This window comes from Ranitomeya imitator, chromosome 1 (genome assembly GCF_032444005.1).
Source record: "Ranitomeya imitator isolate aRanImi1 chromosome 1, aRanImi1.pri, whole genome shotgun sequence".
In the NCBI taxonomy this organism is placed as follows: Eukaryota; Metazoa; Chordata; class Amphibia; order Anura; family Dendrobatidae; genus Ranitomeya; species Ranitomeya imitator.
In genome coordinates this window covers 300,902,283-300,926,948 of record NC_091282.1, presented here as the reverse complement: position 1 = coordinate 300,926,948, position 24,666 = coordinate 300,902,283, and the positions used below count along the sequence as shown (strand labels likewise).

Sequence of the window (24,666 nt, the reverse complement as noted above, 5' to 3'; positions counted from 1 at the left end):
AATGTCCATTCCTTGTGTTCTTTAGCCCAAACAAGTCTCTTCTGCTTGTTGCCTGTCCTTAGTAGTGGTTTCCTAGCAGCTATTTTACCATGAAGGCCTGCTGCACAAAGTCTCCTCTTAACAGTTGTTATAGAGATGTGTCTGCTGCTAGAACTCTGTGTGGCATTGACCTGGTCTCTAATCTGAGCTGCTGTTAACCTGCGATTTCTGAGGCTGGTGACTCGGATAAACTTATCCTCAGAAGCAGAGGTGACTCTTGGTCTTCCTTTCCTGGGGGGTCCTCATGTGAGCCAATTTCTTTGTAGCGCTTGATGTTTTTTGCCACTGCACTTGGGGACACTTTCAAAGTTTTCCCAATTTTTCGGACTGACTGACCTTCATTTCTCCTTCGCCACATTGGGGGACACCGGACCATGGATGTTATGCTGCTGTCACTAAGTTGAGACAAAAAGAGTTAACTCCTCCCCTGCAGTATACACCCTCATGCTGGCTTCCAGAGACCCAGTTCAAGCTTAGTGTCCGTAGGAGGCACACTGGATTTAACCTTTTTTTACCGGACGAAGGGGCGACGGAACCTTTCAAGGCTCCAATCTCCCCGAACCAACAACAGGCGAGCACGGGAGTTTTACCTCTCCGTATCCTCTCCTGCGACTTGGGATGCCACTGCCTGAGCTTATTTTTTGGGGGCGACGGGCCCTTTCAAGGGCACCGATATCTCCCCCCCCCCTCCTTACAGACGAGCACATGGAGTGTCCTCCATGTATCCTCTTCTGCAGCCAGGCCTATTGCCGGACATTCTGCCCTGCCCACCAGGTTTTAACCTCGGCTGTTCAGAGGCTCTCTGCATTGTGGCGTCCGTGCAGCCCCCACTGCATCACCACTGAGAAAGCGGATGATGGAAGGAGGCGGACGGTTCCTCTCCACACCCCTCTTATGAGGATGGCGGATAGAGGCTTCCCCAACCCTGCACTGTCCTAACCACCCCGGGCACAGGTAACCTGCTGCAAGCTGCTCCGCAATTCCCCTCCATACGGGGTAAGTGCCACCTGGGGGGGTTGGTCTTTCCAGCGGTTCTGGAGGGCTCATCTGTCAGGGTCCCCACAGGGCTGCTAGGCGTGTTTTCCGGCGGTCACGCGGCCGTGCGCCGGGCCGAAGCCATAAATTTAGTCACCGGCTTCGGCCTAGTGCAGGCCGCATCCCGATAGGCCCCGCCCACTGCTTGCATCATCTTGCGGCTCCGCCCCTGGACCTGGCGCTTCTCGCTCTCTGTGAGATTACCCTCACAACCCCCGGCGGCCATCTTTTTTTCCTCTGCATGCCGCATCTCCATCAATTCTACATGTGCCAGCGTTTTTTCTACTGGATGCCGGTGTTTTCTTCTATCAGCGCCACCTTATCTCTTGCGGGACACAGGACCCGGGTAAGGAGACCGCATTAGTTGCTTCCCTGCAGCGTTACCCTCGCTTCCATCTAGCAGCGTTTCCTGTTACTTATATTGGGGTACATCATGTCGCAGTCAAGGGCCAAAAGGACCACCAAGGTGCATACTACCTTTTTTTACTGCGTGTACCACCTGCCAGGCTCCACTTCCTCGGCCTCAAAGTTCCCCTCTCTGCTCAGCCTGCGATGCCCAATGTACCCAGGAGCCCTCCGTCGCCACTGACCCCAGTGTATCTAGCCCCCCTAAGTGGGCCTCGTCACTGTCACAGTCCATGGATTCTTTAGCGAAAGCGATAAAAATCCCTTCATGACCCCTCTGGGGAGCGGGGCACTCTTTTTCCGGGGTTAAGAGATCCCTCCATAGCAGGGGCTGCTCTCACCGGAAGGAGGTACGGTCATTCAAAAAATCGATCCGAACTACCTCTCCTGAGCATTCACCACGCCATTCAGCCTCTGGTAGCTCCACCTCTCGCTCACCCTCTCCAGGGGCTCGTAGCGATCACGACTGAGTATGAGTCTGATGCATCCTTAGATCCGGATTCTCCGGAGTTTAGAACTACTGTTGACTCCCTCATCGAGGCAGTCAATCATGCGCTAAAGATGGACGATGACGGATCATTCGGTTTCCTTTACGAGAACCAAGCGTACCCATAAGGTGTTTGCCTCTCATCCAGATTTCCTGGATATAGTCCGGCGACACAGGGAGCGACCGGATAAGCGCTTTACGGGCAAAAAGGCCCTGGAATCGAAGTATCCCTTTTCCGCAGATCTTGTTAAAGATTGGACGGAACCTCCACTAGTAGATCCTCCGGTATCGCGCTTGGCTACCAAAACGCTCTTATCCGTACCTGATGGGGCTTCAATTAAAAATCCCACAGAACGCCAGTTAGATTCCCTGGCTCGCTCAGTGTATGAAGCCTCAGGTTCCTCTCTATCTCCTTCCTTCGCTGCGGCTTGGGTCGCCAAAGCAATGGTTTTCTGGGCAGATGCCCTTGCAAAATCCATTCAGGAACAGGATCTTCTGTCTGAGTGTCCCTTCCTGCTTAGGTGGGCGATGCCACGGCCTGGTGTCCATGGGAGGGTTGCAGCAGTGATTACCGGCAGAGGTGCTGGGATGAGGAGGTGCTGGGATGAGGAGGCGCAGTAAGAGGTATGGCGTGAGAGGGGTCCCTTTCCCCGGTATGGTGATGCAGCAGCCCGGTACGCAGCAGAGCCGGTTGAATCCTGCGGTGGCAGAGGAGGCGCAGTAAGCGGGGTCCCTTTCTCCGGTGAGGTGATGCAGCAGCCCGGTAAGCAGCAGAGCTGGGTGAATCCTGTTATCGGTGGGGGCGGCCATCTTCCTGAGGCCGCGCGTGTGCAGATGAAGCGCTCTGCTTCCCGGGGCTTCAAGAAAATGGCCGCGGGAGGCCGCGCGTGCGCAGATGGAGATCGCGGCGGCCATTTTCCTGCCGCCGCACCTCTGCCACCGCACCTCTGCCGCCACGGTAAGCCTGCATTGCGACTATTAGACGCAGCCCCCATTTTCCCCCCTTTTTTTTTTGGGGGGGGGGGGGGGGGCGTGCGTCTTGTAGTCCGAAAAATACGGTATATATATATATGTATGTATGTGTGTGTGTGTGTGTGTGTGTGTGTGTGTGTGTGTGTGTGTGTGAGCTATGGTAATACCTTTAGCCCTTGTGCAGTTTTCAGGAAGCGCTGGCAAAGTCAGTCTGCACGACACACTTCCTTTGGAAGCAATTTCCTACTCCTTATTGATTTCTATTTATTACTTTGACTTACATAGAAGTCTATGAACTCGGTGGAGCTTATGCTGGAGATGCATAGCTGCACACAATAATACATCCATGATTTGAGTGCTGAATACTAGTGATGTGGGCACTGCAGCTGAAGTCTCCTTTGTGATGATGGCCACTATGAGACTTTCTTCTTTAATGGTGCTATATTGAAGTGTAGAACAGCAATATACACATAGGCACCTGAAGAAAGCCTTAACTGTTCCTCCTCAAGTATCTTTTTATAATTTGCAATCTTTCTCTTATAATTGCATTTAGAGCCATTCTGACATGAACCCATTTTTGTGCTCTTTTAGCTAAGCTAGACATTAGTGTATTTAAAGTCATACCAGGTTATTAATGAATGTGCAATCCTTTTCTAGCAGTAACTTACTGGATTTCTACTATCTTGTGCTATATATATATATATATTTACATATAATATGCGTGTGTGTATATGTATATGTGTATATATATATATATATATATATATATATATATATATATATATATATATATATATATATATATATATATTATGTGTGTGTGTGTGTATGTATAGTATTTTGTGTTTTCTCAGTCCCCCATGACAGCACCACCAGAGAGAGGGGATCCGCCCTTCAGGGACAGGAAACCTACAGGATAAAAGGGCGGTACCTCTCCCCTGCGTCAGTTTGGTTTCCTGTCCCTGACGGGGAACCTACTAGGACGGTACCTGCGTATCCGAAGACCGACCGAGGATATCCGAAGACGGAGTCCGGAGCCGGCCAGTCCGAGTTCTGGCAACGGGGATGCCCCTGTCACGGATGGCTGCCACGGCTACGACCGATGGGTCCGGAGCATGAGCTGGGGGATGCGCAGCCGCCATTCCGGATAAGAGTTAGTGGCTTCTGGAACGCCTGGATTCCAAGATGGCGCCGCACCGGAAGTGCTAAGAAGACGTTCGGGGGGGGGGGGGGGGGGGCGGTCGCAGTGAGTGAGGTGCACCAAGATGGCGCTGCCCCGGAACAGGAACGCTTCATTTCCGGGTCACTGACAGCGCGCGCATGCGCAGAAGAGAATTAGGAAAAAAAATTAAAAAGCGCTTCCTCAGTAATGCAGCCACAGGGGGAGGGGCTGGCAATAAGCGCCAAGCTTTAAAAGAATGGTGGATATGGAAGCTCCAGGCTACATGCCGTCTCAAGGTAGTACCATGGAAGACAGCGACCAGCAGCTCCAGCCGCCGCCACAGCAGCAGCAGCAGCGCCACCACCAGCGACCGAAGCCGGATGTACAAAAGAAACGAACTTCTGCTGACTCCCTGAGTTCTCGGTCCAGTAGCCATTCCACACAGCATAACAAGAACTCCAGCGTGGTGAACCAGCTACCGCCTACGGATCTCACACTTCAGGATCCTATCCCTCCTCCAGAACCGGTACCTGTGGCTGTGTCAGATTGGTGAGTGATCTTCGTGAAAGTTCACTTTTGTAATTGGGGTTCCCTCTTCTCCGTTTCTTAGGCAAGAAAAAGAACGGGGAAAACAAAACACAGAACCTGCCCCTTGTGCAAAGAAGCTTTACCGCAATCTTGGGATAAGAAGTTGTGTGACTCCTGTATAGGACGAGTCCTCTGTGAGGAGACCACAAACTTTGCCTCTGAGTTACAATCTGTAATTAAATCAGAGGTAGAAACTGTGTTCAATTCCCTTAAATGTGAAATAGGAAAGAACCTATTGCTTATCTGAACTCTGACTCTTCCAGCTCTGAGAGTAGAAACTCAGATACACAGGACTCCTCCTTCTTTTCTTCGGATAATGAGTGGAGGTCGTCATTGCTTCCCCCTAGATGAGGTTGACGCACTTGTAAGGGCAGTAAGATCGACTATGGGGGTATTGGACCCTCGTCCTGACAAAACTGTCCAGGATATTATGTTTGGAGGACTATGCCAAAAAAAGCGTAAAGTTTTTCCCCTTAATGAAAGCATACAAGCGTTAATTAAAAAGGAGTGGGAAAAACCAGAGAGGAAGAACTCATCGGTTCTCTCTATAAAAAGAAAATATCCTTTTGAAGAGGAGGCTTCTACTTCATGGGATAAAGCCCCCAAACTCGACGTTACGGTAGCTAAGGCCTCAAAAAAATTTGCACTACCATTTGAGGATATGGGAACCCTGAAAGATCCTCTTGATAAAAGAGCAGATACTTTTCTTAAAGGGGCCTGGGAGTCAGCAGGGGGACGTTTAAGACCAGCCATAGCAGCTGCTTGCACGTCACGATCCTTAATGATTTTGGTTGATAACATAGAGAAACAGCTAAGGGACGGGGTGTCCAGAAATAAAGTATTAGAATCTATCCCTATGATTAGAGGAGCAGCGGCGTTTTTGGCAGATTCATCGGTTGACTCAATTAAACTAGCGTCTAAATCTGCAGCTCTTTCGAGTGCAGCACGTAGAACCTTATGGCTAAAGAGCTGGCCAGGTGATTTACAAACTAAGCAAAAACTTTGTTCAATCCCATGTGAGGGCAAGTTTCTTTTTGGAGAGACTCTGGACGATATCCTGCAGAAAGCAGGTGACAAAAAGAAAGGGTTCCCCAACCTGGCCCCAACGTTCACTAAGCGGCCCTTTCGGAATAGGACATTTTTTAGGAAAAGACCATCAAGGGAGCAAAACAGATGGGATGATGGAAAAAGAAGAGACAGGGGGTTCCTTTTCGGTAATTCTTCACGGGATAGAACCCCCACCCCTCCCCCTCCCCCAGTGACGTCTCCCCCAGGGTGGGAGGGAGATTGTCTCAATTCCTCCTGGCCTGGGGGAAAATTTCAACCAGCCTTGGATACTAAATTTAATAAGAGTAGGGTTTCGAATAGACTTTTTATCCCTACCCCCCGAACCTATGTGGTAACACCGCTGAGGTCCTCTCCTCAACAGCAAGAAGCTCTAGAACTAGAAATCTTAAAACTGATAGACAAAGCTGTCATCCAGGAAGTCCCCCCTCTGGAGAGAGGAAAGGGATTTTACCCCCCATTATTCCTGGTTCCCAAGCCGGAACTGACCTTCCGGACTATAATAAATTTACGGAAGTTAAATACTTATGTAAGGAACCAGAGATTCAAAATGGAGTCAATAAAGTCAACAATAAAAAACTTGTTTCCAAACTGTTTTATGATAGTACTGGTTCTCAGCTACGCGTATTATCACGTCCCCATCCACAAGAACTCTCAAAAATTCCTCAGACTGGCAGTAGTCATGAAAGGACAGATAAGGGAATACCAATACAGAGCTCTTCCCTTTGACATATCAAGTGCACCCCGCATTTTCACCAAACTGATAGCAGAGATGATGGCACATCTGAGAGAGAAAGACATCTTGATTGTTCCATATTTGGACGACTTTCTGATTGTGAGCAACTCGGCCCAACTCTGCCGTCAGCAATGCGTCAGAGTGATAGATACTCTAAAAAAAAATTAGGCTGGCTGGTGAACATTCAAAACTAGAACCAACCAGGGTTCAGGAATTTTTGGGTCTCACCTTGGACTCTTTTTCTCAAGAATGACGCCTCCCAGTCCAGAAAAGACAAAAGATAATAAATCAAGTGTCAGAAGTTCGCTCAAACCCTTCCATGTCTCTGAGAAAGGCGATGTCATTACTGGGGTCCCTCTCTGCTTGCCTTCCAGCAGTTCAGTGGGCACAGCTCCACTCGAGACCTCTCCAGTGGGACATCTTGAGAAACCAGAATTTGATAAGGGGACGGTTAGAAGGTTTACCTACTATTCATTCTCTTGCTTGGTGGTTGAATCCCAGCAACCTATCAAAAGGGATTCCCTGGGTGATAGAGGTGTCTCAGATAGTTACCACAGACGCAAGTCCCACAGGGTGGGGGGCTCATCTGGACAACAGAGTCGCTCAAGGGGTGTGGACAAGTCAGGAACTCGGGCCTGGAACAGAACAACTTTCTATCCCTCTCGGCCCTACATATAAAAGGTGTAAAGAACCAGAAAGCGGACTTCCTGAGTCGTATCCAACTAAAGCAATGGGAATGGTCTTTAAATTAGGACATCTTCGACAAAATTACAGATCTGTGGGGAATCCCTGTAATAGACCTCTTCGCAGACATGCACAACAGAAAGGTGAAAACCTTTTGTTCCCTAGACCACAGGGGGAACCTTCAGGCTGTAGATGCATTCACGATTCCCTGGACACAGACTCTTGCATATGCATTTCCTCCTACTATCCTCATTCCATCAGTTCTGCAAAAAATCAGACAGGACAGATCCAGACTCATCCTAATAGCCCCCTTCTGGCCCAAAAGGACCTGGTTCTCCTGGCTGAGAATGCCATCGGTCACCGATCCCTGGGTTCTTCCGGATCTTCCAGACCTCCTGTCTCAGGGACCGGTGTTCCACCCTCAGTCAGAGAATCTCCACATGACAGCGTGGAATTTGAGAGGTCACTATTGAAGGAAAGAGGGTTTTCTGACAAGTTAGTTTCTACACTAATGAAAAGTAGAAAACCTGTGACCACAAAAATTTATGGCAAAACCTGGGAAAAAATTTTGTCCTCCTCTGGGGTAAAGTTGCAAGACGGGGTCCCAGTTGCTGAAATATTAGAATTTTTACAAAAGGAGTTAGACCTAGGCATTTCAGCAAGTACCTTAAAAGTACAGATAGCAGCTCTAGGAGCATTGTACTGTGAAAACATAGCAGCTAACCCTTGGGTAATAAGGTTTGTCAGAGCAGCCGCAAGGTCTAAACCTGTAACTATGCATAGATTACCTAGTCTTGTCAGCTTTAACACAATCCCTGTTTGAGCCTATAGAATCAATACCCCTTAAAATTCTATCACTTAAAAGTGCCCTCCTGATAGCCCTGACATCGGCCCACAGAATAAGTGATCTCCAAGCCCTGTCTGCAAACCCTCCCTTTACACAAATCCTGGATGATAAGGTTGTACTAAAAACAGACCCTGCCTATTTACCAAAAGTAGCGTCCACATTCCATAGGTCTCAGGAAATAATCCTTCCTTTCTTCTGTCCAGACCCTAGAAATAAGAAAGAAGAAAAGTTCTACACATTAGATGTGAGAAGGTGTCTAGTTCAGTATCTAAAATCCACCCAGCAGCATAGGAAGGAAGGGTTTCTTTTTATCTGCTTCCAGGGACCCAGGAGAGGACTTAGAGCCTCTAAGGGCACTATAGCACGTTGGATAACAGATGCGATAGCCTTGGCGTACTCGTCCACCGGGAACGCAGTTCCAGAGGGTCTGAAGGCCCACTCTACAAGGGCTATGGCGACCTCCTGGGCCGAAAGGTCGGAGGTACCATAAGATCAAATTTGTAAGGCAGCCACCTGGTCATCACCTTCAACCTTTTTTAGACCTAGCCTCTTCATCTGACCTAACCTTCGGAAGAAGGTTCTGCAGGCTGTGGTCCCTCCCTAAGCAACAATCTCTGAAATTCTCTCTGGTGGTGCTGTCATGGGGGACTGAGAAAAGCGTAGTTACTCACCGATAACGGTGTTTCTCAGAGCCCATGACAGCACCTGCTTATTCCCCCCCTCATCACATGTGCGGTGAGCACATTTTTTTTGTATGAAATGTGTTTTTTCTATATAGACACGGTGTTCACTTGTTAAGCAATATGATATAGTTGTATATTCTTTTGTTGTTATGACTAACCTGGAGGACCTCCGATGCTCTGTAAACCAAACTGATGCAGGGGAGAGGTACCGCCCTTTTATCCTGTAGGTTTCCTGTCCCTGAAGGGCGGATCCCCTCTCTCTGGTGGTGCTGTCATGGGCTCTGAGAAACACCGTTATCGGTGAGTAACTACGCTTTTTTTTTTGTTACTGCTATTTTAGTTTCTGATCACTAGGCGGTGGGGGCTTATCTCATTTTGCAACATGAATCCTAGTTATGCTCCAGCTGCTAGGACTTAATGTAGCACTTTCCAATCAGTAAATTTATCCTTGACATTTGAGGCAGAAGACTTAGGCTAGGTTCAGATTGCGTTAGAGCAATCCGTTTAGCGCTAAGCGCTAGCGGGTTGCGCTAACGCAATGTGATTTTCGGGGTCGCGTTTAACGTCCCCGCTCTCGCAGATCCCTGATCTGCGAGAGCTGGGAACGGACCTCGGGCGTGCCGCGGACGCTGCAAGCAGCGTCCGCGGCGCGCTACAAAACACCGGTACATCGCTAGCGCGTGCCGAAAATGGCACGCGCTAGCGATGCGCGTTCCCATTGCCTTGAATGGGCGCGCTAACGGACGCGTTGCACGGCGTTAATTTCGCCGTGCAACGCTGTCCGTTAAACGCGATCCCATAACGCAATGGGAACCCAGCCTTATCGTGGTCCTCTGACACAGTAGATTTCATGGGCATAGCATCTTTTTCGGGCGGATTCTGCCCAGAGTTCTCCTGAAAAAGTATCACAAAAGTCCCCTAAAAAATGACCATAATGTACAGCAATGTAAAATTGACAGCACAGTGCGCACGTTTCATTTTATGTCACTTTTAAAATCTTTAAGGTTCAGAAACCCCAAAGCGATGAAAAGACGTGACATGACCATCCTTGGGGCATATTCTCTTAGGAATCCACCCACTTCCTATGCTTAAAGAATATAAAGAAGCCATCGGCAGTCATTTTCAGGGCCGTGGGGTCTGTTAGCCAAACCTTCGACTCCCCAATTTCCCTGACTCTGACCCCACAGCACTGCCCCATACTGAGCATGTACATAAAGTGCAGCACAGATTCATCTCAGCTAAAAGCCGAGATCCTTAGATCAGAGACCAGGAACAGAACAGACATTTATAGGACATTTCAGAATTTTCCCACATAATTCTGAAAACATTTACAGCACATCCTGCACTGAACTACTGAACCCAATTTATTATATATTTTAGGAGTTGGAGTCGGTCCACTTTATTCAGACTCTGCCAAAATGGATTCCGACTCCACAGCCCTGGTCAATTCCCTGAGGCGTCTTTACTGTCATGAAAGCAAAGCTGCCTCAGGAAAACGACCACCGGCATTATCCTGAAGCGGCTTTGCCAAGAAAAACTCGAGAGCTGCACTGGCGTCTAAATTATACTGTGTGCACAGCCGTAATATTTCTCTTAATCATTCGGTTCACTAATCTTCCTACTGTTCTGCTGATAATTTCTTCATGCTGCCATATGCTGGCCCTCACCCTAACTGGTATTTGGCCTTGGCCAAACCAGAGAAAATTATTACAGGACTAGATGATGGCCTGATTCTAACACATCGGGTATTCTAGAATATGTGTGACAGTACTTGTTCAGTAAACGTAGCATATAACAGCCCACGTAGTATATAACACAGCCCATGTAGCATATAGCACAGCCACGTAGCATATAACACAGCCCACGTAGCATATAGCACAGCCACGTAGTATATAACAGCCACATAGCATATAGCACAGCCACGTAGCATATAACGGCCCACGTAGTATATAACAGCCACTTAATATATATCACAGCCATGTAGCATATAACAGCGCACATAGCATATAGCACAGCCACGTAGTATATAACAGCCACTTAGTATATAGCACAGCCACGTAGCATATAACCGCCCACGTAGTATATAGCACAGCCACGTAGCATATAGCACAGCCACGTAGTATATAACAGCCTGTTGAGGGAGGATCTAAAGTGATCCTTCACTGTTGACTCAGTGATTTTCAAATTGATCTACAGAGCGTTGCCGGCAACTGAAAATGACCAGACGGAGACGTGTGTCTCTGTTTGGGAGGATCGATCAAATCTCTGGCCCCCGTTTATTATGTATCACTTTTCATAATCATAGAAGTTATACTTCAACCAATCAGCATAAGAACACGCTCACAGTTCTTAACCTATAGGAATGCAGGAACAGTCTGTATGTCAAAGTCTCGTAGAACAATACACCCTCAGTCTCACGTCCTGTCCAGATTGAAACAATCAAGGTCTCGTAACAGCTGTGAACTTTACCTAGTAACAAAAATTTATCTCAAAACAGCAAGAGATAAGGGGTAGCCATGCGCTTGGCTTCAATATCTTCATCAGGTAACTTTGTGAAATCGGTGTAGAGAAGAACAGGGGTGGCAACGCTTTTGGTATCCTCATTAGTTATCCTAGTCCAGAATTTCCTAATACATACAGAAATACACCAAAAAACAAGTTTTAGTATTACATACATGACAAGGATAAAGGCAGCGATGTGTAACAAACTTTGCAAGGTTCCAGCTATCCAGCCCCCAAGTCCCTTAAACCAATTGGCTGGATTAAGAAAGGAGAAGGTGTTTGCCCACCAACTGTCCTTAAGGTACCTTCACACTAAACGACGCTGCAGCGATACCAACAACGATCCGGATCGCTGCAGCGTCACTGGAGAGCTGTCACACAGACAGCTCTCCAGCGACCAACGATGCCGGTAACCAGGGTAAACGGGTTACTAAGCGCAGGGCCGCGCTTAGTAACCCGATGTTTACCCTGGTTACCATCCTAAAAGTAAAAAAAACAAACGCTTCATACTTACCTTCCGCTGTCTGTCCCCGGCGCTGTGCTTCTCTGTACTGGCTGTGAGCACAGCGGCCGGAAAGCAGAGCGGTGACATCACCGCTCTGCTTTCCGGCCGCTGTGCTCACAGTGAGTGCAGGAAAGCACAGCGCCGGAGGACAGACAGCGGAAGGTAAGTATGAAGCGTTTGTTTTTTTTTACTTTTCGGATGGTAACCAGGGTAAACATCGGGTTACTAAGCGCGGCCCTGCGCTTAGTAACCCGATGTTTACCCTGGTTACCAGCGAAGACATCGCTGAATCGGTGTCACACACGCCGATTCAGCGATGTCAGCGGGAGAGCCAGCGACCAAATAAAGTTCTGGCCTTCTAGCCCCGACCAACGACATCACAGCAGGATTCTGATCGCTGCTGTGTGTCAAACTGAACGATATCGCTAGCGAGGACGCTGCAACGTCACGGATCGCTAGCGATATCGTTTAGTGTGAAGGTACCTTTATTCTGGTCATTGTCTTTATCATATTGATCTCTGAGTCTTTGAATGTTTTCTAACTTTAACTTCATAGTGCTATTGGGATCTATATAATGGCAGCAAGCGGGTCCAATAACCTGACACATACCACCCTGTGCTGCTGTTAAGTAATCCAGTATTACAGTATGTTGATTAGTGGCTATGATAAGTTGGTTTTGGACAGCAACAGTAGTATTACGTATATCCAATATATCCCAAATTTGATCATCTAGATAGTCTGTGGCCCTAACCAATTTATCCCACATTTGTGTAATCATAGGGTAAATGAAAATAGAACTGACAATTTTATTGGCTATACCCATCTGTACTACTAATCTTTCATGATATTGTACAAACTTATTATTCAAGGATGTTGGGGAATTTAGGCTGTCCCATGCGGTTACCAATGTTAATATGGAAAATGCGAAAAACCAAAACATTATGTCCCCTTATTTGCTACTAGTCTGTTTGACCAGCTTGCAGTGCGATGCGTGGATCCACGTCTGCCTTCCTTCCAGCTTTACTGACATAGTGATAAGGAGGACCTGATAGGGACCGTCATACAAGGTTCTAGTCCGTGTTTTCTGACATGCCTTTTCGCGACCACAAAATCACCAGGCTTCAAGTTATAACAAATATCGGTTTCTGCTGAATCTGGAAGGGAAGAAGAAACTAGAGCATTGGTGTTAGCAAGATTTTTACTAAGCTGAATAATATATTGAACAGCACAGTCAGTTTCTTCTGATAACTACTGAGGCTGGAAATTTGCAACTGGGGGCCTAGCACCAAACAATATCTCATATGGGGACAGGCCATGTTTTGCAATAGAGGTAGTACGAATGTGGTACAGTACAATGGGTAGGAGCTCTGGCCATCTAGCCGTAGTCTCCTGCATCATTTTGGTCAATTGTCCCTTCAGTGTGCCGTTCAGCCTCTCAACTTTCCCACTAGATTGTGGATAGTACAGAGTATGGAGGGCTACAGTGGATCCAAGCATTGTCAGAACCTCCTGATACACATGAGAAGTAAAGGCCGGGCTTTGGTCACTTTCAACGACTTCTGGAACACCATAACTGCATATGACTTCCATCACCAGTTTCTTTGCTGTAGTTTTTGCAGTCATGTTGGTAACGGGGAATACTTCCGGCCAACTGGAGAACATGTCGAAAACCACCAGACAATATTCATACCTTCCAGACTTAGGCAACATGATGTGGTCCACCTGGAGCCTTTGGAAAGGATAGTCGGGCTTAGCAAGGTGCTTCGGGGGTACACATTGAAGTTGACCGGGATTGCAGGTCTGACAGATATTACATGCACGGTTGAGTGCTGTCAAGACTGTAAAAATACCTGGAGCCCAGTAGAATTTTTGTACCAGAGCTAGGGCTTGTTTTTTTCCTTGATATGTGGGCCCATGTGCCCACGTGGCAATACCAGGGTACATCCGCTTAGGGAGGCACACAAGTTGGTCCTTTTTCCAGATGCATTGTCCATACGTGCTCCATCAGCCTTCCACTGCTTCACTTCTTTCTTTGGGGACATTCTCTGCATCGTCATTAAGCGGTCTCGTGGGGTCCGACAGAGAAGCTCAGTCTGGTGCAGATCATCAGGTTCTTGTAGAGTCAGTGTTTCTTGTAACTGTTTACGCTGAGAGTGTGTGGTCTGCAAAGGCGTTACCAACAGTCTGTGGACTGTTCCTAGGACCGTGCGCCTTAACTTTGATCATGGCCACCTGGGTAGGTAATTTGATTGAGTCCATAAGGGTTTTATCAGCTTGAGCATCCCGGCGGTAGTAACAAACCTTCGATTGGCCCATAAGGGTCGAGTATAGTCCGGAATACCCAAGGTAGGGGCGGAAGCAATAAGCTGCTTTAATTCAGAGAAGGCACGATAAAGGCTTTCCATACAAACCGGTGATCTTTCTTTATAGTTCATTCTACCGTCTTTCAAGGCATTGTAGAGAGGTTGCATTATACGGGATGCCTCCGGTATCCACTGACGACAATAGGTACATAGTCCAAGAAAATACGTCTCATCTTTCAGAAAAGGAAGGGAGCTGACGGCTATTTTTATTTCTTTTGTGAGGTGTCTGACACCCCGAAGGAGACAGTGACCCAAAAATGTCACTTGACCAAGGCAGAACTGAAGTTTCGAGGCCAAAACCCTACAGTTCAGATCTGCCAGATACTTGAGGAGGCTAACTGTGGCAGCAATGGCTTCCTGCTCTGTTCGTGCACTCAACAAAAGATCATCCACATACTGAAGCAGCGTGACATAGGGGTGATTTAACTGCCAGAGTAAAAGACACAGGCCCATATTTTTTGCAAACTGATTGGGACTGTTTTGGGCCCCTTGTGGCATAACTGTCTACGTCAATTGTCCCTGATAAGTGAATGCAAACAGAAACTGGCAATCTGGGTGTAATGGAATACTGAAGAAGGCATTGGCAAGGTCGATGACTGTGAACCAAGCAGCATCCTGAGGTATCTGGGACAAGAGTATGTGGATTAGGCACCACCGGAGTTTCTAGAACAGTAGCTACATTAACTGCCTGTAGATCTTGTACCAGCCGGTGCACAGGGGGTTGGCCGGGTGGGGTCTTTTTCTTAACGGGAAACAAGGGCGTGTTAGATGGAGAAACACAGAGTACCAGGGCACCATTATCGAGTAACGTTTGTATTTCCTGTTGAGGCCCCGCTCCTGATCATGTTTCAAAGGGTATTGATGGACTTTGGGAAAAGGGGCACCAGGTTTGAGAAACACTTTTACTGGTTCTACAGGCATTATTGGGGGTGGATCTGGGCCTATCAGGGCCATCATAACCGTGGGAAAGGCATGTAGGATACAGATCTCCTCATTGTGTTCATCTGCATAAGGGTTATATAATGTAAGGACCATCTGACCATCATCTTGGAATTGTATTCTGGAGTGGAACTGTGATAATAAATCTGCCCCCAGTAAATTTACCGGACATGTGGGAGAGATTAGGAACTGGGCCGTGACCTCAGGGAAGGGTCCCACAGGTATGAGTTTTGTAAGAGTATGTTTATTGGGTCTGCCATCTACTCTAATTAAAACAAGCTCTTGATCTGAGAATTGACATGGCGGTGCTGGGGAGCAAGACATAGGGTTCAAAGGGAGATTCGAGTATGGGGACTGGATTTGTGTATGGGAGGAGGGCTGGAGTCTACTGCTGCCAGGCCACTGATAAGGAACGAGCTGTGTCCTTGTAGCTGGGGTGGGGGCTGAGGTTGGGGCAGGAATCACTGCGTTTACTAGTTTAACCTTTAATTTCCCTGCTGATGCAGAGCGGGCGAAGTTCTTCTGAAAACTTTTTTACTATTTGCAATGCATCATCTGGAGTGGAAATCTCGATATCAGGTCTAACTGGCATTATTGCCTCTTTGAATTCAGATTTAAGGCCGGACATTAAAGCTGCCACAAAAATGTGTGAATGGGCTTTATTTTACAATGAGAATCCCAGATCTTTAAATACTACCATAAGACGCCCATAAAACTTCTCAGCAGTCCAGGATATATTGGTGCCTTGGGGTTAAAGGGCATAGGGCTTATAGTCAGAAGAAGAGGCTTAATTTCCTGGGGAGGGACCATATCATCTAACAGGGAGCCCCCTGTCCCAGATCATTATTTTTAATTATTTGTATTTCTAGCATGTTACCCTCAAGTGCTTTCTCAATTCCTTCCTGCAAAACAAAACATCCAGCCACTTTCTCAGTCTATGTCATAGAAGTAGACTGCTTTCCTTTTTCAACGTAACGGTAACAAAAACTATCAGAACTCACTTCCTCTGTTGATCCTCAATTTGCTATATATCAATCACTCAACTTGAAGCAGGTGAATCTTTTACCAATCTGTCAATCACACTGATAACCAAACAATCACTTACAAGTTTCCTTCTAAAACTAGGCACCATATTTCACTTTCAACTTCCAACTTCAACTTACAATATTTCTTTCTATTTCAATACAGTACTGTTGCTTTAAACAAAACACAGATCTCCCAGCGCGTGTTACACCAAGGACAGAATATACAGAGAATCTTGAGCGCAGCTACATGCCCCCTCCCATCCGAGACTTCAGCGGAGATAAAAATTCACAGCATTCCTCAACACAGAAAGGAGAAAGCAATCGTGCAGCTGTTATGACTGCCCCTCCCATCAGATTTTTAGAAATTTCACACAGAAACAAAACAGCAGTTCTCAGACTTAATTAATTTCTACAAAACCTTCATCACACAAATTCTTCTTTATCTTCCACGGAAACTGATTCTCCTTTAGAACTAAATATCCTTACTTTAGTTGTGCACAGTACTAGAGCGGCTGTATAGTCTGTTCCACCGGGTCTACCTGTCACCCACTGGGACAACCCAAAAAACGCGGTACTCAGTGAAAGGAGGAGGGCGTCTCAGACTAACCCTCCGGACACCTCTGGACATATATATATATATATATATATACAGTGGGGCAAAAAAGTATTTAGTCAGTCAGCAATAGTGCAAGTTCCACCACTTAAAACGATGAGAGGCGTCTGTAATTTACATCATAGGTAGACCTCAACTATGGGAGACAAACTGAGAAAAAAAAATCCAGAAAATCACATTGTCTGTTTTTTTAACATTTTATTTGCATATTATGGTGGAAATTAAGTATTTGGTCAGAAACAAACAATCAAGATTTCTGGCTCTCACAGACCTGTAACTTCTTCTTTAAGAGTCTCCTCTTTCCTCCACTCATTACCTGTAGTAATGGCACCTGTTTAAACTTGTTATCAGTATAAAAAGACACCTGTGCACACCCTCAAACAGTCTGACTCCAAACTCCACTATGGTGAAGACCAAAGAGCTGTCAAAGGACACCAGAAACAAAATTGTAGCCCTGCACCAGGCTGGGAAGACTGAATCTGCAATAGCCAACCAGCTTGGAGTGAAGAAATCAACAGTGGGAGCAATAATTAGAAAATGGAAGACATACAAGACCACTGATAATCTCCCTCGATCTGGGGCTCCACGCAAAATCCCACCCCGTGGGGTCAGAATGATCACAAGAACGGTGAGCAAAAATCCCAGAACCACGCGGGGGGACCTAGTGAATGAACTGCAGAGAGCTGGGACCAATGTAACAAGGCCTACCATAAGTAACACACTACGCCACCATGGACTCAGATCCTGCAGTGCCAGACGTGTCCCACTGCTTAAGCCAGTACATGTCCGGGGCCGTCTGAAGTTTGCTAGAGAGCATTTGGATGATCCAGAGGAGTTTTGGGAGAATGTCCTATGGTCTGATGAAACCAAACTGGAACTGTTTGGTAGAAACACAACTTGTCGTGTTTGGAGGAAAAAGAATACTGAGTTGCATCCATCAAACACCATACCTACTGTAAAGCATGGTGGTGGAAACATCATGATTTGGGGCTGTTTCTCTGCAAAGGGGCCAGGACGACTGATCCGGGTACATGAAAGAATGAATGGGGCCATGTGTCGTGAGATTTTGAGTGCAAACCTCCTTCCTTCAGCAAGGGCATTGAAGATTAAACGTGGCTGGGTCTTTCAACATGACAATGATCCAAAGCACACCGCCAGGGCAACGAAGGAGTGGCTTCGTAAGAAGCATTTCAAGGTCCTGGAGTGGCCTAGCCAGCCTCCAGATCTCAACCCTATAGAAAACCTTTGGAGGGAGTTGAAAGTCCGTGTTGCCAAGCGAAAAGCCAAAAACATCACTGCTCTAGAGGAGATCTGCATGGAGGAATGGGCCAACATACCAACAACAGTGTGTGGCAACCTTGTGAAGACTTACAGAAAACGTTTGACCTCTGTCATTGCCAACAAAGGATATATTACAAAGTATTGAGATGAAATTTTGTTTCTGACCAAATACTTATTTTCCACCATAATATGCAAATAAAATGTTAAAAAAACAGACAATGTGATTTTCTGGATTTTTTTTTCTCAGTTTGTCTCCCATAGTTGAGGTCTACCTATGATGTAAATTACAGACGCCTCTCATCTTTTTAAGTGGTAGAACTTGCACTATTGCTGACTGACTAAATACTTTTTTGCCCCACTGTATATAGTGAAAAAATTGGAACAGCATCAAATTACTACCTTACAAGGCATGCAGAGCTCTTCCGAACAGCAATCCAACGGGCAAAAAGTAATAAACTCAAAAAAAAGGAAAAGCAGCACAAAATAACCGAAAAAAAGTGGACTCCAATGCCTGAACGGCGTGGCAACGCTTCGGACGTGTTATCCTTTGTCAAGCTTGGCAAAGGATAACACATCCGAAGCGTTCCACTTTTCCTCGGTTATTTTGTGCTGCTTTTCCTTTTTTTTGAGTGTATATATATATATATATATATATATATATATATATATATATATATATATATATATATATATATATATATATTCCTGAGTTACGCATCCTACCCATCTTCGATCTCAATCACCTCACCACGCCTGATTCTAACAGTGATCAGGATTTCAGGATATTTTGACTAAAGAGAATTACATCACCGGTCAATCCGGGGTGTCTGTCTCTTTATGAGGTACGGTTCGAGCACTGGGCCCCCAACGGAACTACACCTCTATATGATTTCACCTAAGAATCACCCCACCATCGGGGACAAACCTCAGATCCTCTTTGCAGCAACAAACACTGTAAAACCACACCAAACGGTCACTCTGAACAGTATAACTGCCAACTTACCGTGGTTGTTGTGGGGGATGATCAGTCCCAATTTTCCAGTGCCTGTGTCCGGTCCGAGAGTCCTTTGTCTTGTTGTCCTCCAGGGGGCAGAGGCGTTCCTGTTTGGGGCCCCTTGCTCGGGCACCAAGCTGTTGAGGGAGGATCTAAAGTGATCCTTCATGGTTGACTCAGTGATTTTCAAATTGATCTTACAGAGCGTTGCCGGCAACTGAAAATGACCAGACGGAGACGTGTGTCTCTGTTTGGGGGGATCGATCAGATCTCTGGCCTCCGTTTATTGTCTATCACTTTTCATAATCATAGAAGTTATACTTCAACCAATCAGCATAAGAACACGCTCACAGTTCTTAACCTATAAGAATGCAGGAACAGTCTGTACGTCAGTCTCATAGAACAAAGACCCTCAGTCTCATGTCCTGTTCAGGTTGAAACAATCAAGGTCTCGTAACAGCTGTGAACTTTACCTAGTAACAAAAATTTATCTCAAAACAACAAGATAGTCGAAAAGCACAAAATGAAGCCTGCTTTAATTTTTCTTAGTTTAACCCTTCACAAGTCCACGTAGCATATAACAGCCCACGTAGTATATAGCATAGTGACGTAGCATATAGCACAGGCACATAGCATATAACAGCCCATGTAGTATATAGCACAGCCACGTAGCATATAACACAGCCCGCGTAGCATATAGCACAGCCACGTAGCATAAAGCACAGCCATGTAGCATATAACAGCCCACGTAGCATATGACACAGCCAACGTAGTATATAGTACAGTCCACGTAGTATATAGCACAATCCACGTAGTATAAAGTACAGTCCACGTAGTATACAGCACAATCCACGTAGTATATAGTACAGTCCACGTAGTGGATAGCACAGCCACGTAGTATATAGCAGCCATGTAGTATATAGTACAATCCACGTAGTATATAGCACAGCCACGTAGTATATAGCAGCCACGTAGTATATAGCAGTATGGGCACCATATCCCTGTTAAAAAATAATTAAAATAAAAAATAGTTATATACTCACCTTCCGGCGACCCCGGATCCAGCCCAGGAGTTAGCGATGCTCTCGCCAGGTCCGTTCCCAGTGATGTTTTGCGGCAATAACCCGTAATGACGTAGCGTTCTCTCGTGATCCTACGTCAACTGGGGTCATTTCGCAAAGCATTACTGGAGCTGCCGAGAGCATCGCGAGGATGGGGAAGCCTTCGGGGGCCGCCGGAAGGTGAGAATAGCACGATTTTAAACATTCTATCTTTCTACTATTGATGCTGCATTGGCAGCATCAATAGTAAAGCCTGTCGCTGATTGGTTGCGGCCGGCCAGGCGCGACCAATCAGCGACGCTGGATTTCCGTTACAGACAAAGAGACGGAAATGGACCTTAGACAATTTTATATATAATATTACAGGATGGGCGCCAGGACAGAGGACATTATGACAGGATGGGCACCAGGACAGAGGACATTAATATAGGATGGGCGCCAGGACAGAGGACATTATTACAGGATGACCGCCAGGACCGAGGACATAATTACAGGATGACCGCTAGGACGGAGGACATTATTACAGGATGAGAGCCAGGGTAGAGGTCATTATTACAGGATGAGCAACAGGACATTATTTCTTATTCATTAAAGGGAACCTGTCACCCCGAAAATCCCGGGTGAGGTAAGCCCACCGTCATCAGGGGCTTATCTGCAGCATTCTGTAATGCTGTAGATAAGCCCCCGATGTAACCTGAAAAGGGAGAAAAAGACGTTAGATTATACTCACCCAGGGGCGGTCCCGCTGCTGGTCAGGTCGGATGGGCGTCTCCGGTCCGCTGCGGCGCCTCCTATCTTCTTTCCATGACGTCCTCTTCTGATCTTCAGCCACGGCTCCGGCGCAGGCGTACTTTACTCTGCCCTGTTGAGGGCAGAGGATAGTACTGCAGTGCGCAGGCGCCGGAAAGGTCAGAGGCCCGGCGCCTGCGCACTGCAGTACTTTGTCTGCCTTCAAGAGGGCAGAGCAAAGTACGCCTGCGCCGGAGCCGTGGCTGAAGATCAGAAGAGGACGTCATGGAAAGAAGATAGGAGGCGCCGCAGCGGACCGGAGACGCCCATCCGACCTGACCAGCAGCGGGACCGCCCCTGGGTGAGTATAATCTAACGTCTTTTTCTCCCTTTTCAGGTTACATCGGGGGCTTATCTACAGCATTACAGAATGCTGCAGATAAGCCCCTGATGCCGGTGGGATTACCTCACCCGGGATTTTCGGGGTGACAGGTTCCCTTTAAGCAATGAGGCCCGTCAACTTCAAATTTTTTCTATGTGCGACTTATTTAGCCGTCTGAATTTGAGACCCGCGTCTTATTTCCTGTCAGTGCTTTATCTTGACTTGTGTTCAAATGATTTAGTTTTATTTATTTTTCTGACATTTTCCTCTCCATGCTTTGCTTGTCATGTTTTTTCTTAATCGCCTCCTCAGATGCTTTTGAGTATTTTATGTTCCACTTTGCCAACTTCTTAATCATTCAGAGGGTAAGTAATCATTCTGTGATAAGTCCTGTTATACACAAATAGGAACCTGTTTTAACCCCTTAATGACGGAGCCAAATTTTTAAAATCTGACCAGAGTCACTTTATAGAACCAAAAACACATGGGCTACTTGCACATTAAACAAGTCTGTAGTCTGTAGGAACATGTTCACACCACCAAGAAACTTGAAGACACAAAAGAGCACAGTGAGGTCAAAAATACTCTGTTGTAAAAAAAAAAAATCACAGTAATAAGTGCTAGTCAAAAGATGGAAGAAAACAGGGTATTTAGGTGATACTTTTTTTTGCAAAAAAAATGTATACTAAGCTGCTCCACCAATCGCCAAGGTATACCCATATAGAGCAGTCCTAACTAATGTATATAATCCCTATCTGATGTATTTAAAAACCTGATCATCTGTATAGTACCTGTATAAGCAGGGTTCAGAGAGGGAATATCCATGTGGACCTGCTAGATGGATGGAACAGCTTTAGTGCAAATGACCGAAAAAAGGAGTGGTGGACTCCCTAGTCTTGTAGAAACAAGATAACAATTACAGAACCAGAAACACATGGGCTACTTGCACATTGAACAAGTCTGTAGGAACATGTTCACACCACCAAGAAACTTGAAGACACAAAAGAGCACAGTGAGGTCAAAAATACTCTGTTGTAAAAAAAATCACAGTAATAAGCAAGTGCTAGTCAAAAGATGGAAAAAAAACAGGGTATTTAGTTGATACGTGCAGCAAGTTGTCAGCTATAGTGTACAGCTGACAGCTGCTGGATTGTCACCTGTATGTGGATGCAATTCTCTTCTATCTCAGGTCAGTTAAAAGACGTGTCTGTGGTCATTAAGGGGTTAAAAAAGGAAATTCAGCTTCTATTTATCCAGAAATGCTTTTCTTATCTGCAATCTCATGGTTGTTCTTTTTGATGGGTGCCCTGATGCATTTGAAAGGGGGTATCCAGAATTAATTTTTTATATTCTCAATGAATGGTATAAAATTCTAAGGTTTTTCATTTTAGAAAAGTAGACCCCAAACATTTACTGTCTTGTAAAATAACCAAGATCCCAATAGTTCTCGTGCTCTTCGCCGGTCCTCTGGTGTCAGTGTGTTGGCTGCAGCGGTGACGTCTCGTTGACAGCTTACACTGGACTCGACGGCTCGACCGAGATAGATGACCCGAGCCATTCCCCTTTGGCTGCAGCAGTGATGTGAGCTTCTACCTTGTGTCACTGCTGCAGCCAAAAGACAGACTGGAGTAGCGGCAACACTCGGCCTTGGATTTGTACTATCTGATTTGGTTAAATCAGGACTCAGACTACATTTGTCTCTTCCTACACCTTACATTGCTACAGAGGCCAGTTCTTACAGGAATTCCCTGCTTCTTAGAAGTTATTTTTGTATAATGTTCATCCAGTCAGAAGGGGACTTTCCTACAGTTCTGAGGTTTTTGAAGAATTCCGTGAATTCATATATGTGATCCTAATGGGGTGATGAGGGTCTCGCTTTACTCTTCTTATTTGGTAATCATGCTATTACAATTTTTCTCTATGTAGGCTTTTTAAAGTAGATTTGTCACTAGATTTCACATTAGACTGCATAATTTATTAGGCTGACTTCTTAGATCTGATGGAGCAGAGGTACTGACTGTGAAAATTGATGTCAGAGTAGGTGTTTACCTCTGAAAATGCTCATTTTTAAAATAAGTCAGGGTATCTTTCAAAACAATGATTACTATGATTGCGCACTGTGATATTTCTGATGTTTGTGGTTTCTTTGTATAAAAAGATTAATGATTTTCTATATATATTTATACATTTTCCCCATGCAGAACTTTATCACTGGACAAGTCTGCAACTACTCTGATAACGCCTACTACATCTTGGTGGAGAAATACCTGAATTGTTTCCTTCCCATAGAAGGAAATGTCCCACAACCTCATTTTGCCAATCCTGGAGGAACGGTGCCGTCCCCTGCACCAAGGTGCTATGCTTGGCATTATTGACTTTAGCTGGCCATACAGATGAGATAGTCGGCAGTCCAACGCTCATTCGGTAACCTCTACAGACAAGCTCTAGGCTGTGCCAAAGAGATAGCAGAGAAATCTGCTGCCGGACAACTCACTCGTGTCCCCTTTAAATTCATACATGGCCTGTAGGGGGGATATCCCCAAATACATCAGATGGTTGGCTGGTGCCATCAACATCAGTGGGTTTGGCTGATGTGTATGGGGGTTATAATGATCTGTGTTTAATAACATGTTATTGTTAAATAATGGAATTGGCCATAATCTATTGCCAGCTTGATTGTAGTGGCTCTAAAATAGGTCCACAGAGCGGGGCCCACAAATTGGCTACTTCAAGCCCTTACAACCAGGCAAAGAAATAACTTATTAAATTGTTTTATGAGGTTTTTTTTTTGTCCATATGGGGTATAAGGGAATTCTGACTGATGTCATTTTGTATGTACAGATCGCCATCAATTTCATTAACTTCGTATGGGACTAGCCCCAGCCTTTTAAAGAGACACATTTCCCACCAGCACTTGGTGAATGCTGACCCTGCAGCTCATGAGATATGGAGGTCGGAAACCTTATTGCAGGTGAGTTCCATAATTGTAAACCCTAAAAAAAAACTGCTTAGAAAAGTCATTAAATAACCAAAAAGGGGTTTAACAAATTAATACTTTATTATAGAAACTCCAATTTGACAAGACAATATAGAAACCTAAAACAAGACCAAATTAAAAGCGAATACAAAATAAAAATTGAGAGGTGGAGGAACATGAGCACCATGAATCATACATGGTCATATATAAACGATATAACAAATAAATATACCGTACTCCCATATAATTTGCAAGTGCACTAGAAACGAAAATGTTGTAAAATCAGAGGTTGTACAAGGGAATAGTGAAATAAATATCGATGCCACAAGTGTGGATTATAAAAAATGGTGAAAAAACATCACTGACCTGGATTCATCAAAACACAGCCCAAAAAAGTATATAATCCGAGGTCATAAAGTGCTATACGCTTACAGATTTTAAAATTCAATTTTTATTGGAAAAATATAAAAAATACAATAAAATGAAGCGGGTGAATATACAGCTAACAAGGCTCTTTATTAGTGTTTAATATATATATATATATATATATATATATATATATATATATATATATATATATATATATACTCAA

General features: G+C 45.5%; 1 protein-coding gene across 3 annotated transcripts in view; it reads left to right on the top strand.

The window, feature by feature from the left end:
* SMPD4 (sphingomyelin phosphodiesterase 4) overlaps positions 1-24,666 on the top strand; it is a 92,910-nt gene that overhangs the window by 5,565 nt on the left and 62,679 nt on the right. For all 3 annotated transcript variants that reach the window (XM_069757359.1, XM_069757366.1, XM_069757349.1), the window contains exons 6-8: positions 21,410-21,462; positions 23,299-23,450; positions 23,939-24,068. In XM_069757359.1, the coding sequence (XP_069613460.1) occupies positions 21,410-21,462; positions 23,299-23,450; positions 23,939-24,068 (335 nt within the window). The remainder of the gene's footprint in view (positions 1-21,409; positions 21,463-23,298; positions 23,451-23,938; positions 24,069-24,666) is intronic.